At 36.7% G+C, this 16,806-nt stretch overlaps 1 protein-coding gene across 1 annotated transcript; it reads left to right on the forward strand.

Annotated features, from left to right (window-relative positions):
- The first annotated feature begins 4,919 nt into the window (after positions 1-4,919).
- Positions 4,920-9,162, forward strand: LOC114257821 (uncharacterized). The gene is made up of 4 exons (XM_028197628.2): positions 4,920-5,709; positions 5,833-5,909; positions 8,686-8,737; positions 8,810-9,162. Exons 1-4 carry the CDS (start codon positions 5,584-5,586, stop codon positions 9,035-9,037), a joined length of 483 nt encoding a protein of 160 aa, XP_028053429.2. The 5' UTR covers positions 4,920-5,583; the 3' UTR covers positions 9,038-9,162.
- Positions 9,163-16,806: the final 7,644 nt, after the last annotated feature.

Consider the following 16,806-nt stretch of genomic DNA (forward strand, 5'->3'; position numbering starts at 1 on the left):
AAATAGTCTTATTTTGACCTTCTTAACATGTTTCATTAAAGGTCTTTGGCTGTTTGGTGAATATTTTGTAGACTTTGTGTTATAGCCTCTTTTGAGCCTTATTTTGCATTGCATTTCTAGCATGTTTGTATACTGTTTTGGAGTTTTTACAGTTCTGTAAATATGCTTATTTTTGGTCCCTCTTCAATGTTGTAGAAGGGAATTTTTCAGTTTGGGCTTTGCATATACCACTTGCCTCTTTGGCCACCTTTTGACCCTTTTTCTTGCATAAGAGCTTAGCTATATCTATGTTTGTTTTTAGGGTTTTTACAGTTCTGTAAAGTGGCTTATTTTTGGCCCCTCTTCAATGTTGTTGAAAGGCCCTAACCTATTTGGAGTTAGCAGCTGTGAGTTACTTCATAATCTCATGTTTAGGGCCATTTTTGCATACCATTGTTGCCCTATCTTTGCTTGCTGTTTGGCCATGATTTGTACTGTAAAAATGCTTATTTTGAGGCTGCCTTGCTTCTGTCTTTTCATCTCATGTACCAATTATGCATGCTTTGTATAGCTGTAAGCCATTTCACGTACTTAATTTTGCATTTCGGGAGAGATTCCATGCATCGGGTGTACTTTCGCCTCATTTCGGGGCTTTTTTCCCCACATTTCATTGCTGAAAATCCATTAGCATGTTTGCATATCATATTTTCGTGTCATTTGCATTGCGTATGCCATTGCCTCGGTTTGCGTGCCCGTGTGCACGCATTTCGAGGCACTTCATTTTCATCTTATGTGAGTGTGGCTGAGGCTCTCTCATGTTAGTATAAGTCCATGTATCATTCTATATGCCATTTTAGCCATATTGCATTGCATATGCCATTGCCTCGGTTTGCGTGCCCGTGTGCACGCATTTCGAGGTACTTCATTTTCATCCATCGGCCTCTTGTGTGAGTGTGGCTGAGGCTCTCTCATGTTAGTGTAAGTCCATGTCGCATTCTATATGCCATTTCAGCCATATTGCATTGCATATGCCATTGCCTCAGTTTGCGTGCCCGTGTGCACGCATTTCGAGACACTTCATTTTCATCCATCGGCCTCTTGTGTGAGTGTGGCTGAGGCTCTCTCATGTTAGTGTAAGTCCATGTTGCATTCTATATGCCATTTCAGCCATATTGCATTGCATATGCCATTGCCTCGGTTTGTGTGCCCGTGTGCACGCATTTCGAGGCACTTCATTTTCATCCATCGGCCTCTTGTGTGAGTGTGGCTGAGGCTCTCTCATGTTAGTATAAGTCCATGTTGCATTCTATATGCCATTTTAGTCATATTGCTTTGCATATGCCATTGCCTCGGTTTGCGTGCCCGTGCGCACGCATTTCGAGGCACTTCATTTTCATCCATCGGCCTCTTATGTGAGTGTGTCTGAGGCTCTCTCATGTTAGTATAAGTCCATGTTGCATTCTATATGTCATTTCAGCCATATTGCATTGCATATGCCATTGCCTCGGTTTGCGTGCCCGTGTGCACGCATTTCGAGGCACTTCATTTTCATCCATCGGCCTCTTGTGTGAGTGTGGCTGAGCCTCTCTCATGTTAGTATAAGTCCATGTTGCATTCTATATGCCATTTTAGCCATATTGCATTGCGTATGCCATTGTCTCGATTTGCGTGCCCGTGTGCACGCATTTTGAGGCACTTCATTTTCATCCATCGGCCTTTTATGCGAGTGTGGCCGAGGCTCTCTCATGTTAGTATAAGTCCATGTTGCATTCTATATGCCATTTTAGCCCTATTGCATTGCGTATGCCATTGCCTCGGTTTGCGTGCCCGTGTGCACGCATCTCGAGGCATCTCATTTTCACAGCATAGTGCATACTAGGTTGTATCTTAGATCGCATTCATGCATTTCCTCAGTTTGCGTGCCCGTGTGCACGCATTTCGAGGCATGTCATTCCATAGCATTGTGTATGTTAGGATTGTATCTTAGTTGCATTTCATGCATGTCATGCATATTGCGTCGTGTTCAGAATAGGAGTTAGCCCGGGCACGGAAAACGAGGTGCATTTCGTACTCCGAGTGACGGAATGTATCTCAATTCCCTAGTCACCGACACTCCAGATTATCCATGATGGAGTTAGGTTTTAGCTGTGTTTTCATGTGCATTCATCCTATATTGAATTGTGCATTTCGACTCCTCGGCCATCATGCCTCGGTATGCGTGATTGGTGGCACGAGGATCGAGGCATGCATATATTTGTGAAAATACATTGCTATGCCCCTTTCCTGCTCTCTGTTGCAGCAAAATGAAGAATCAGCAACTTTTCGGGACTTGGCACGCGTTTCAAGAATAACTGCTAAACAGAGGCTAATTGGGGCATCCCGGTGGATTTCCGCGCAAGACAACCCGGACATGCATCATCCATCAGAAGCAAGGCAGTCCCTGGCTTGCACGCCAGTTTTATTTACTTTCTTAGTTAATTCATTAATTAATTAGGAATTTGTATATTATTCGGACTGTAATATTTGGACTGTAATATTCTTTCATTCGGGACTGTATATTTATTCGGACCCTCTGCGCGAGGGCACAACTGTAATAAGTGTGTGTGTGTGTGTTGTATGTCTTCCAACCTCACGTCTTTCTCTCTTTTATTTATCCGCTTATGATGGTTAGATTAGGGCATATTTTAATTAGCATACAGTATGACAGCATGTTTGCATTCATTCATCTGTTTTGCATGCATCGGGCTCGGCGCATCGTACTAACTGCATTGTATTTTCAATTCCAAATTGAATACATGTTAGTTGTAGCATTCCATACGCCATGTTTAGAATAGCCGAGCCTGCTATAGTTGCGTCTTTGCATGTGTTGCATTAGGCATTTCTGTATACCTAGGATCATGCATGATTTCTAATACAGTTTTTGTTTTGGCTTGGAGTACTCGGTAAGCTTTATGCTTTAGCATCCTTGCATGCGTGTGAGTGCTGCCATGAATAGCATGCTTACCATGAGGCTATATGCTTATGTGATATAACTGCCTAAATGCCTGTGGGTGAAGGTTGGGTTACTTAAATTGGAATAAATCATCAAATGTTTCAAGCCTACCTGCGGGTAGCAAACCATTTTCAAAAAGCGAACATGAAATGTTTTGTTCCAATTCAGGCGATCCAGTCTATACTTGTATGCTGTGCGCATCACATAGTAACCTAGGCTAATAACCGGAATAAGAACTCACAATGTTTTCAAAAATAGATATCATGGTTAGTAGAGGCCGATCTTTGATCGGGCGAGCGGGGGTGCTCACGAAGTGACCTTCCCCAATCGTACCCAAGTTCCCGAGCCGAGGCAACTTTGGTGATGACGGACACGTGGCCTTTTGGCACCGAGTCAGGGTTTCCTTAATTTCCCAAAATAAAATATTTAGGTGACGACTCTGTATCTGGCAAAGCAGTCCATGTTTGGCACTTCTTTCAAAAATCTGTTTTCTCAAAACGATTTGCCGAATTTTGACTCTTTGGGTCAGATTTAGAACCGTGACTACAAATCGAGTCCGAGCTGTAGCGAGGTCCCCCGCGGGCTTGTTACACTATCAAATCAATTTAGGAAGTCTAATTATATTAGAAAGTCTGATATTTTTCTTATATAAAGATGCTTATTGTAACGGTTTTGAGGAGATTGAATAATATTAAGAGTTTAGGTGGCTAATCCCAATTCAAAGGATTGTTGGTGGCTGATCCTCAAAGGATCAAATTCAGGGTCTAGGACCCTATCAACGTACATGAGAGATGGGGTTAGACTGTATATCTGTGAGCCTGTTAGAGAGATCAGAGTATGAGAGAGACTTAGAGAGAGTACTTGACAGTGAGATGATTCAGATATGAATAAGACCTGTGTCTGTGTGGTGCGTCTTTGTCTATTTGATTGATGAAAACTCAAGTAGACATCCGGCGGAGTGTTGGGGTTGGCCGAACAACGATGAAGCCAACGTTGGGGTTGGCCGGCGATAAAGCCAGCGACGACAAAAAGAGACGAGTCTTTGAGATGGAGAGGCGCTGTAGAGTCATAGATGACGACAGAGATTGATCTCAATGAACTTCACGTAGGGTTTTTAAAAAGGGTTCAGATCCTCTGTATATTTTTTGGGAAATTACACGCAATTGGAAATTTTAGAAAATATTTACAAATTAATGAAAAATTTAATAATTAATATGATTAATTATAAAAAATACATTCACTTTGTTTGGTTTCAATTTTTAAAATTTTACTTTTTTAAAATTGAATTTTTTATTTTTCATATTTTTAAAATTTTTAATGGATATTTTTAAAATTTTAAGCAATTTTTTATTTTTATTTTTTAGATGCATCTTACTTAGATGTATCTAAAAAGTAGAATATTTGTCAAAAAATATCTTAAGAAATCAATAAAATACACAAGTATATGAAAATGTGTTAAATTTTTATATTTTTGTTATTTAGTGAATTTTTAAAGATTTTTTTTAGAAATAGTATACTTTTTAAGTGTATTTATGTTAGGTGTATCTAAAAATTTAAAAAATTGCTTAAAATATTTAAAAAAATAGTAAAAATTAAAAAACATGAAAATTGAAAATTGAAAATTGGAGATTGAAATGTGGATTATTTTACCTTTGAAAATTGAAATGCTATGTAATATGCACTTTTATGGCTTTGAGAATAATTCTATAATTTGCCTCCGTTATTTATTTATTTATTTATTTTTAAATTGTCTTAGTGTGGTTAGCCAATTCAAGCATACACCTCGTACAAAACATCTTGATGCGGTTCATCACATCTTAAGATATTTGAAGACCTCTCCTAGCTTGGGATTGTTCTTCACTGCTGATCCTCAATCTGGACTCTCATGTTTTACTAATGCTGACTATGCAGGATCTAGAACGGATAGGCGTTCTACTACTAGCTTATGTACTTTCTATGGGATCATCTTATATCATGAAAAAGTAAGAAGCAAGCAATTGTTTTTAGGTCTTCTGCAGAAGCTGAGTATAGGGTTATGGCATAAGGCACTTGCGAGATTCTATGGCTACGTTATATTTTGGCAGAGTTGGGATTTGAGGAGACTACTCCAACGTCTTTGTTTTGTGACAACAAGTCTGCTATCATGCTGTCTTTTGATTTTGTCCTACATGAGTGTACTAAGCATATAGAGATTGATATACATTTCATTTGAGAGAAGGTTCAGATTAGTGTTGGGAGACCATCCTTTGTCTTTTCTTTTGAGCAGTTAGTAGATAAGTTCACCAAGTCTGTAGGCCCAGCATTACTCTAGTCGTCTATCAGCAAGCTGTGTTTATTGAATATCCTCAAACCAACTTAGGGGAAGTGTTGGAATGAGGAAATAGTGATATTATAATTATGGTAGTGTTGGAATTAAGAAATAGTGATATTGTAATTAGGGGAGTGTGTATAAAATCTGTGGTTATGTCAATCACAGATTTAATACTTTTTTTTAATCTTCGTTTCCTATTTTGTAATATTGTTTCATTATAAATACAAGGCCCTACCTCATTCATAGGTAAGCTAAAACAATTCTTTTCATCCTTTTGAGGAGTGGTGCAATCGATTCAAAGATGGGGATGAGAGAGGTATACGAAGAGAAGCTGAGGTTCGGCAACCTCTACCATGACCCAACCATGAACCCGGGCTTAGGTTCGCCTCGATGCCGTCGATGTCTCTCTCTCTTAAACCCTAATGCGGTACTCTTTCTATCTTTCACTCTATATATGCATACATATATGCATAGTACTTGTTTTCTCAAATGTTCTTTTGAGTGCTTACCGTGGATTTCTGTTTTTTTTTTCCCCCTACCAAATAACCAGGACAATGGTGAATGGACCATCACTTCAGTACTACATGATGCTACAGTTGTGATAAGTTATCTGATTCTCATATATATGTATGTATGTATGCACATCATAGATTTCAAAATCATATTTGTCAATTTACAATATCTATAAACATCTAAAATTATGTATTCAAATATATTTCAATTTTGGGATGCATTTTTCAATCCATAATTTGAGTTGAGCTCTTTAGGTTATAATATTTGTGGGTTTGGGAATGACTTTACACCCCTAGGCAGCTGGACCCCTTTCTAGATGCAATCAATGAATTTGGATCCTAGAGTTCCTGTTTGTTTGCATAGGTCAAATTCATTTTTTTATTAATATAACTTCGAATGCAAAATCTAGGATACTTTTCTCTTGCTGATCGGATCTGTGGTTCATCCTTGTTTCCTCATCCTGGTTTACTTGCTTTTGATTTCAATTTCATGCTTGGTTGATGTGTCTAGACTGGTGCTTTGTTTCTTTTGTGATGAGGTCCATGTAAAGGGCTAAATGTTTTTGGCATTATGGTCCCTTGTGGGTTAAACCAGTTCAGGTTTTGTCTGTTGCTGAAATTAGTTAGTTTGGCTCTCTTTAGTCTTTTCTAGATGTGTTATTGTTGTTTTTGGGGGTTTGCTTTCGTCAGGAGTGCAATTATGTACCTTGTTTCTTGGTACTCATGACCTTGCAATGGCTAGATCTTTTAGGGAGGATAGCTCATCCTTATCAAAGCTTGGATGCTATGTGGATGATGTGTTCAGCAGATGCACTTTACGTGAGTGGGATTGGAAATGGTCTGAGTGGTTGATTTCAGTATGAATCTTCATCGTGGCTTTTTCAGGGCTGAACTCTTTTGAGTTAGGTCCACATCTTTTCTAACTGGTGTGGGCATTTTCCTGCTTGGTTTAGAATTTTGTGGTCCAGTTGAAATTTTTGTAAGGTGCTATTTTATCATTTGTGTGACTTCTGCGGTTGGATGAGTATAGCGCATTTGGTGGGATGAAGATCCTATTGTCTACATGTGTAGTAGAGGCATTTGTTGGCTGCTGTTTAAGTTCTTATTTTATCCTATATTGCCCAGACTCTTCAAAATAAATCAATACTATCATGGCAGTGTGTTTTTAATTACTTCTTTGTCTTGCCTTCTGTGCTTTGAGTAAAAATTATTTTGGGCAGGCTAGGTTTGTGTGGCTCTCTTCGAGAGTTGTATGTTTCTCTCTTGAAGAGAGTGTAGGCCCTTTGGTTTATGTGTATATATGGGTACATTTGTTAAGGTATATTGTAATATCTTGTTTTTAGTAATAAAACACTTACCAAAAAAAATGGAGGCTTGTCTAGCTGTTTCTCTTGGGAACTCTCTTTAAAAAGCTGCCTTAAGAATACTTGATTGCTTCAAAATCAATGTTGTCATTTTTTTTTTTAAATATGCGAACTTTATTGAATGCTGTTGTCATTTTTTTGGTCTTCTGCCCTTTTCTTTTCTTTAAGGGGAAAAGTTGTAGTCGACAAAATATTGAATTTGTTTGTATTGTGTGAGGAAGTGATCCTGATGAATGAAATGTGTGTTATTACAATTTAATACTTTTTAGAGGTAAATCAATACTATCATCAATACACATTTTAAATTAAATGTATCTTACAATACATATACGATACATGATGCGATACATATGTTTCATGAATATTTAAATTTCTTTAGCAATTTAAATTTTTTTTATTTTTTATTTTTATGTAGAAGGTTATTTTTGTCTACCTTTTTGGTTATACAGATCTTAACCCTGTTCTGCATTTTATATGCATTAAGTATTGTTGCGTGCATATATTTACGGATTGTTTGGGCAGTGGCTTTTTAGCTATTACCAAGTTATTACATCACTTTCTCTACTTCTTTGCACATTTTTTCATAAAAAGTCAAAAAGCAAACTAAAATAGCGAATTCCAAAATGAGCTCTTAATTTAAAGAACCTTACATTTGCAATTTTAAGGATTTTAAATCGTTTGGTGTTTTATTCTCACAAAGTATTTGTGTTTTTTATAATTATAATTTTATTTTACTACCTATATTTTAAAGGTGTTAAAAAAATCTTGCAATATATGATACGATACACGTACAATTCGTATCCTGATTTGACAACTGTGAAAGTATGGATAATTGTGCACAAATATGCAGTCGTGTTCAATCTTACTTATTTATACTATATGGTCAACTTTCTTATGGATCTTAACTTCATATTTGTATAGGTAATCAACCAAAATCAATATTGCTTTGGTCATTCCATTGGAATTCTTCCTTGCCTCTAGCCCATTTTTGTACAGATCAAGCTATGTTAGAATTTTTGGTATTTTGGATGATTTGTAAAGGCATCATACGATGTACATTTTTTGTGGCTAAGAAGCATGGATATTTCTATGGTGTGCGTCTGTGTCCGGCATTGACAATCATCAGACACTTCTCGACATTTGTCGGACACGTCCAAATGTGTCATTATTTTTAAACATGCATCGGATAATTGAGGGAACACAAATGTCCATCCCTTAGACGTATATGAGTTTGAACAAAATAACTTTGAAAATACAATGATAAAAAGAAAAAAAATATATAAATTTATACTTATAAATTCTTCCTTCTTTATACTTTAGAAATTAGTGTTATGCTACATTTTTATTATCTTGGAATGAAATACTTTTGTGTTTGGCATAATAAATATATAAAATCATATATTTTGTGTTCTGAATTTTTCTAAAATTGACTTTTCGGTAAGTCGCATGTATCCCTTAAAATTGACTTCCTATTTTTATTTTACTACTGTTTCTGTTATTGTATCCCTTAAACATTCAATTGAATAGGCTGGCTCTGGAATTGGCGGAATGCTTAGAGCAATTCATGGTTTCAATACAGGTATGATCAAAATTTTGTCTTTTTTTTCTATGTTAATAAGTTCACGTATTGCATATTGTTGATTGATCTCAGGGATCCTGTATTTCCAAAAACATGTTAAAGGACCAAATGGCTTCCTTTACTTATTGGGGTATGGACTATGTCCTTCGTACTTATGGCGTGCCTCTATTTCTTTTTTGCCCACTGTTGCGACCCCAAAGTGCTAACCCATGTGCAAGTTGTCGCAAAGTATTATATACTATACCCAGTGAATCCGAGATCGATTTGCAGGGATTGGTAGCAAAGGAGAAACTAAACTAATTTAGCAAATGTTTTAATTGGATGTTTTTGATTTGAGGAAAGTGATGGTTGAATTTGATGAAATGAAATTAAAAAGTTCAAAACAATAATAGAAGATAGGCTAAGGCATGGGGAATCCACTAATACTAAAACCTTAACTCTTTTTCTTGATCCTACTTTTAACTTAATTGATAATTAACTAAGGAGTGATCTCAATTGGAAGATCGAACGGTGATAGTTCAAAATATCATCAAAAGATTAATCTTTAAATTGATTGATCAAAACCTACAAGACTAGTTTTTGATGCTCAGGGAATTCCAAACATCCATTGTACCTAAAGTTAACGATGAATCAAGAGATTTTGCAGTAACAAAAACTTTTCAAATATATATATATATATGAAACAATCAATTAAAAGAGTATGCATTGCAAAACATTGGAGGATCAAAGAGGAAAAATTATTGCTTCATTACAAGTTTCACCCCTAGCCTTAGCTAAGAGCTTTAGCAGGACATTATATGATATCAAACACTTACAAAGTAAGAAGATAGAATGAATGATAACTCCCTTGTGCTCATCTCTCTTATATATATATATATATATATATACTAGTTTAAAAAGGCCCGTGCAAGGCATGGGCTATTATTACAATATGTTTAAATTTTGTATTTGATAATTTTTTAAAAATTAGAATATTGTTCTATGAAATTGAATAGAATAAATCATTAGATATATGATAGAATTATGTGGTATGATATGTATCATTTTTTGATTTGTTATACACCTAATGATGTAGACTCCAATTCTATTACCATATCATTTTGGGTGAATTGATGAGTCTTTAACATTTTTTCCGAATTTGTAAAAAAAATTATTATGTATAGTTTTTCTCAACAGATAAATATAAAGCAAATACGAAGATAATTCTCCCATATAAAAAAAAACTACTTAGATAATTCACTAAACTAATGAAGAAGTAGAAGAAAATACATATATATATATATTTATATATATATACCAATGGCTAATTTTATTAATATATAAATTGTACTCGCAAAACAAATGACTAATTTTATTAATAAGTAAATCAACAATTTTTGAAAAATATTTTTCAGTTAACCATTTTGTTAATAAATAAATCATTAAGTCAATTAACAATTTTTAATAATATGAGAAATATTTTTCAATAAACAATTTTGATAATTTATTAATGCATAGGAGAATAGTTTTTTTTTTCCCAAAGTATTGTGTTAAATTAAAATTTATAACAAATGATAGTTGTAATTTTTATTATTATAGGACCGATTCATATTTTAAACAAATCTTATGGGTGTATTTGTAATTTGTTAAAAAATAAAATATTTATGTTTCATAATTGACAAGAATGTTTGCGTAATTACGAACCTCAAGCAGCTATGCGGTTCTTATATATATATATATATATGTATATATATATATTTGTCTAACGATGACCCTTCAAAGGTGAATAGAAAATAAAAATCACATGTCAATTTTCGGATTTCAAAGTTCAGCTAACTTCCAGCTCAGTTTTGACGAAGAAAAAAGCTGTTTCACGAAATTTCTATTAGGCATAAAGTTTTAGATCCTTGAAACATCTTTCCCATGCCCGCAAACCTCACAAAAATCTAAATTTTGAGTAAAAAGTTATGGCCGAAATATCATGACAGACTTAGGGGTTGTTTGGGGTGTCCTAAATAAGTGCACTTTTTGTCTTTTTGGACTAAAAAATTGAGGTTGAAAATATGGATGTTTGGGTTAACTTTTTGACTTTTTATGGAAAAATGTGTAATAAAAAATTGTAAAAATTGATTTGTAGGGAAAAATTCGAATTAGGAGTTGTGCAGCCGTAATTGTTGACTTTTGGTGAATAGTGTTCACTTTTTAACTTTTTGAGTAACTTATTGACTTTTTGACTTTTTTACAAGTTCCCAAACTTGACCTTAATCTGCCATATCAAAACTTTTTCCCAACATTGATGTCATTGACTCGTCTTTAGTTCAAATGGCCATGTGTTATTTAGATGCAAAAGTTCGAGACATCTTTTGCATGTTTTATGCTTGGATATTCTTCAATAAACAAAAAAACAACGCTTAATTAGTACAAACAAAGATAAGAAAATTGGGAAGAAATTTTGTGGCTGCATATCTCTTGCAATTTCAATGCTGCTTTTGACCATCAAGATGACAAAATTTCGAAATACTCATGCTAGAGTTGTCACGACCCAACCCAGTACCCAAAGGTTTGGCGTCGTAACAAGATAAAATAAACAATACAAAAATTTCTGCAGTGGTAGCGCAACGGATAAATTAAATAAAAAAAAATTGGGTACCGAATGTTTTTTTAAAAAAAACAAACATAGTCATTTGAACTTTATTGTATTACAAGAGTCCGATAAAAAAAAAAAGAGTTAAAAAAATCAAAAAAGAAATAAAAAAAAAAAACAACACAGCGATTCATTCTCCATTATGATCCCGCTAAACCTCGTCACCTGAAAAGGGTAACAGCTATAAGCACATAGCAGAGTGAGAAATATTATACTGTGAGTATAGGGGCACAAAATAGCCATGGATATTTATTTAAGCTAAAACATTAACATAATTTAAGTTGAATACACAAATTAATTAAGTGGCAGAAATTGAAACAAATGACTATAACCACGGTACAAAATAGAACATAACGGGGGTTACTCGAGTGACAATCAGAATAGGGGTCAATGGATCCATGATAAACAGAGAACCACAAAGTAGTCAAACAGGGGCCTATGGTTATTTAAGTCTCCCAAGGCATGGGATTCCCGTGGTGGTATTTACAGAAAATAATTATTTACAAGGTCATTGTCAAATAATTTCTAAAATTTAAACAAATATATCCATGGGTTTTAATTTAAGCAAATAGAATTCACAAGAAATAATCCACGTAATTGAAACATTAACCTAACCATAAACATAAATTATATAAAGTGAATTGTGGTAACTCAAAACATTTGTAAAATATATTAGGGTAACTTAAGACATGTAAAAAACACATTATAGTAACTCAAGGTGAAATAAAACTCACCTTAAGATTGACCCTTACCTTTTAATTTTGCTACTACAACTCCAGCTATACCCTCACTCTTTGACGCTACACTGTGCCTGTTTGGCAGAACTTAAAAGCAGCTTATTTCAGCTTTCAGCTTAATTTAAACTATTTTGATATGTTTGGTTTAGCTTATAACTTATAGCTTATAGCTTTTTGAAAGTTATAAATCAGCTTATTCTTTGAGTGGGGTAGGAGATGTTTAATTTATAAGTCAAAAATCAACTTATGTTCATAATTATAAGTTATAAACTGTTTAGGCATAAGTCATAAGTACTTTCCTACAACTCTACCGAACAAGGCTACTGGAACACTATGAATAAGCCTTAGATTTCTTTGAAGGTCACTGAAGAGAGTCCTCTCTATTTATAGTTGAGTTGCATGGGATGTGGGCATGCATGGAAATGACACGTGGCCATGCCACGTGTCTCCTGCCCACCGATTCCTTGCCCCGGATTTACTCCTGTTTTGGCTAATTCCTACATTGAAGAATTTATTTATTTATTATGTTATTCCAATTTTAAAAGTCATAATTCCTAAAATTACATATAATTATACGTTAGGTTAATGTCCAAAAATCTCACTACCAAACTATAAAATATCACTTACTATTTTTCTAAAATATCTAACGTGTGGTATCTCACAATTTATTTCCTTAACAATTTAATCGATAAATTCCCAATTTCCTAATTTATACATTTATTTATTTATTCATTTTTATTTTATATATATATATATATATTATTTATTTATTTTTTGAGTTCTATTTAATGCAATATTTAAATTTAAAACATTCGGGTGTCACATTTCTCCTCTCCTTAAAAAGTTTGTCCCCAAACTTGACGTACCTTAGTTTTCGAAGAGGTGTGGATATTTGGCTCGCATTTGGCTTTTAGTTTCCCACGTTGCTTCTTCGACACGATGGTTTGTTCATAAGACTTTCACTTCGACACGATGGTTTGTTCATAAGACTTTCACGAGAGGTATAGTCTTATTTCGGAGGACCTGGTCACGGTGATCCAGAATTTGTACAGGTTGTTCTTCATAAGAGAGGTCTTCTTGCACTTCCAAGTTCTCATAATTGACAACATGCTCTAGACCCCGAAGATATCGCCGAAGTATCGAAACGTGAAACACATTGTGGACATTGGATAGTTCAGGTGGAAGCGCAAGGCGATATGCCAGAGAACCAATCCTTTCGAGTATCTCGAATGGGCCGATGTAACGTGGGTTTAACTTTTCTCGCTTTCCAAATCGGATAACCCCTCTTGTTGGTGAGATCTTTAGGAACACATCATTGCCTATTTGAAACTCTAAGTCTCGTTTTCGTGTAGCTGCATGGCTTTTCTGGCGGCTCTGAGCAGTGCGAATTCGTTGCTGGATGAGTTGGATTTTATCGCTTGTTATTTGCACGATCTCGGGGCCTAATAATTTTCCGTCTCCGACTTCCGTCCAACACAGAGGTGATCGACATCTCTTTCTATACAGTGCCTCGTACGGTGCCATTCCAATACTTGCATGGTAGCTGTTATTATACGCGAACTCCACCAAAGGGAGATGATCATCCCAGTTACCTTTGAGGTTTAGCACACACAAACGCAACATATCTTCCAAAGTTTGGATCATCCTTTCAGATTGCCCATCTGTTTGTGGGTGATAAGCCGTGCTAAATTTCAGAGTGGTTCCCAAGGCTTCTTACAATTTGTTCTAGAAGTGAGACACAAAGCGGGGGTCTCTATCGGATATGATTGAAACTGGGGTGCCGTGTAAACGAATGATCTCCTTAATGTATAGAGTGGCAAACTTAGAGAGAGAGTACATGATTCTGATTGGTAGAAAATGCGCCGACTTTGTCAATCGATCTACGATAACCCATTTTGCATCATTCTTCAAGACTGATTGCGGTAGCCCAACCACGAAGTCCATGGTAATATGCTCCAATTTCCATTCGGGAATAGGGAGTGGTTGCAACATCCCTGCAGGTCTTTAATGTTCTGCTTTAACTTGTTGACAACGCAGGCATTTGAAGACATGACTTGCTATGTCTTTCTTCATTCCTGTCCACCAGAAGTGTTCCTTCAGATCGTGATACGTCTTCGTATTGCCAGGGTGGATTGCAAACCTCGAGCTATGAGCTTCTACCAATATCCTTTTCTTGAGTTCTGGAAGGTCGGGTACGCAAATTCGATTCCAAAATTTTAGCATCCCATTGCTCATCGTGAAGTTAGGATCAGGCGTGCTTTCTTGTTCCTCGTACTTTTTCTTCAAAAGTTTGTCTTCACATTGGCGGATTCTAATTTCTTCAATCAACTTGGGTTCCATGATTATGTTGGCGAGCAGTTCATGGATCTTGCGGGGAATAAGGGTACATGCCAAACTTTTGGTCGTTTTTCGACTTAATGCGTCTGCTACTACGTTAGCTTTGCTGGGATGGTGATGGATCTCTATATCGTAGTCTTTCATAAATTCTAGCCATCGTCGTTGCCTCATATTCAATTCCTTCTGTGTAAACAGATATTTGAGACTCTTGTGATCAGTTTAAATCTCACAGGTTGCACCGTAGAGATAATGACGCCAGATCTTGAGGGCGAAGATCACCGCAACCAATTCTAGATCATGAGTTGGGTAGTTCCTTTCGTGAGTCTTTAGTTGGCGGGAGGCATAAGCAATGACCTTCCCATTTTGCATAAGAACGCAACTCAAACCATTGTATGAGACATCGCTATAAATTACAAACCCTTCTGTTTCCGCGGGGAGTGCTAATATAGGAGCCATCACGAGTCTGTTCTTCAATTCTTGGAAGCAACGTTCCTGCTTGTCCGTCCATTCAAAGGGCGTGTTCTTCTGAGTTAGCTGGGTCAAAGGTGAAGCTATCTTCGAGAAATCTTGCACAAAGCGCCGGTAATAGCCGGCTAGGCCTAAGAAGCTTCGAATCTCAGACACGTTAGTAGGTCGTGGCTAATCCACGATTGCTGCAACCTTTTGGGGATCAACTAAGATGCCATCTTTGTTAAGGACGTGACCGAAAAAGTGTACACTAGTGATCCAGAATTCGCATTCTTTAACTTGGCATAAAGCTCGTGATCACGTAGTGTCTGTAGAACTCTTCGCAGGTGGTGCTCATGATCTTCTGGTGATTTGGAGTATATAGAATGTCGTCAATAAAGACAATGACGAACTCATCAAGATAGGGTTTGAACACTCGATTCATGAGGTCCATAAAGGCCGCTGGAGCATTTGTGACGCCAAATGGCATGATGAGAAACTCATAGTGCCCGTAACGAGTTCTGAAGGCAGTCTTTTCTATGCTTTATGTTTTGACTTTTAGTTGATGGTAACCAGAATGCAAGTCAATTTTTAAGAACACTTGGGTGTCTTGTAGTTGATCAAACAAGTCGTCAATTTGTGGTAGAGGGTATCGGTTCTTGATGGTGACTTTGTTCAGCTCCCGGTAATCGATGCATAGCTTCATTGTACCACCCTTTTTCTTTACGAACAGTACCGAAGCTCCCCATGGTGAGGTACTTGGTTGGATGAAGCCCTTGTCCAGTAGTTCTTGGAGTTGGGTTTTTAGTTCTTTCAATTCTACCATGGACATGCAGTAAGGGGTTTTTGAGATTGGTTGAGCACCAGGTTGGGTTTTAATGGTTGAATTCGATTTCTCGGTCAATTGGGATACCAGATAGGTCTTCAGGAAATACATCTGGAAATTCACAAACCACATGGATTGCATCAAGTGTGGGGGTCTCTTGTTGAGTGTCGATCATATAATAGATACAACTACAACAACCCTTTCTTAGCAGTTGTTGGGCTGTTATGAAGGATATAACACATGGAGGGGGAGAGGCTCCAGTTCCTTCGAAGACAAGCTCAAGTTGGTTTGGTGACCGGAGGAAAACCTTTTTGGCTTTACAATCGATAGAGGCATGGTTGGTAGCTAACCAATCCATTCCTAAGATTACATCAAAGGTACTAATGCAAAGGGGAATCAAGTCTACGTGTAAGGTTTCACCTTTTAAGGATACAGTACAAGATTTGTATACATCAGTACTAAGGGCAGAGTTTCCAGAAGGGAAAGACACAGATAGTACGTATCCTAAGGGTTCGGGTGTTGATGCCAATTTGGTAGCAAAGTGTGGTGTAACAAAAGAATGAGTCGAACCAGAATCAAAGAGAACATGGGCTAAGTGACCACAACTAGAAAGTGTACCTGACACAACATTCTCAGTGACTTCTGGGTTTCTAGGCACTAGGGCAAAAGCTCTTCCTTGACGTTTCTGGTCCTTCCTTACTCCTCCAGGTACTGCGGGTTTTTGGACTGGTGCAGAGGGGCTAGCTGTAGGACTAGTAAGCTTTGGACAATTTCTCAGCAAGTGGCCAACTTGGCCACATCTAAAGCATGCTCCCGTATCACGACGACATTGTCCCCAATGAGTCCTTCCACAGGTATTACAAACTAGAATGGTGCTACCTCTAGGATTTGTAGGACCTTGATTGCTTGAATTGATTGAATTGGTTGTGCTCGTATTTACTCTCTTGGAAGGCGCGACACCGGGGCTTCTGTTATCTCTTTCCTAAAATCGCTTCCTCTGGCTCGGTTCCCCGGAGCGCAAGGCTTTAATCCCTTTTTCTGCAATATAAGCTTGATCTACCACCGCCGCATAGGTTGGTAGTTTCAAAACCTCCAGCCT

The sequence above is a fragment of the Camellia sinensis genome, chromosome 12 (assembly GCF_055761805.1).
Source record: "Camellia sinensis isolate YWXY chromosome 12, ASM5576180v1, whole genome shotgun sequence".
Taxonomy (NCBI): Eukaryota; Viridiplantae; Streptophyta; class Magnoliopsida; order Ericales; family Theaceae; genus Camellia; species Camellia sinensis.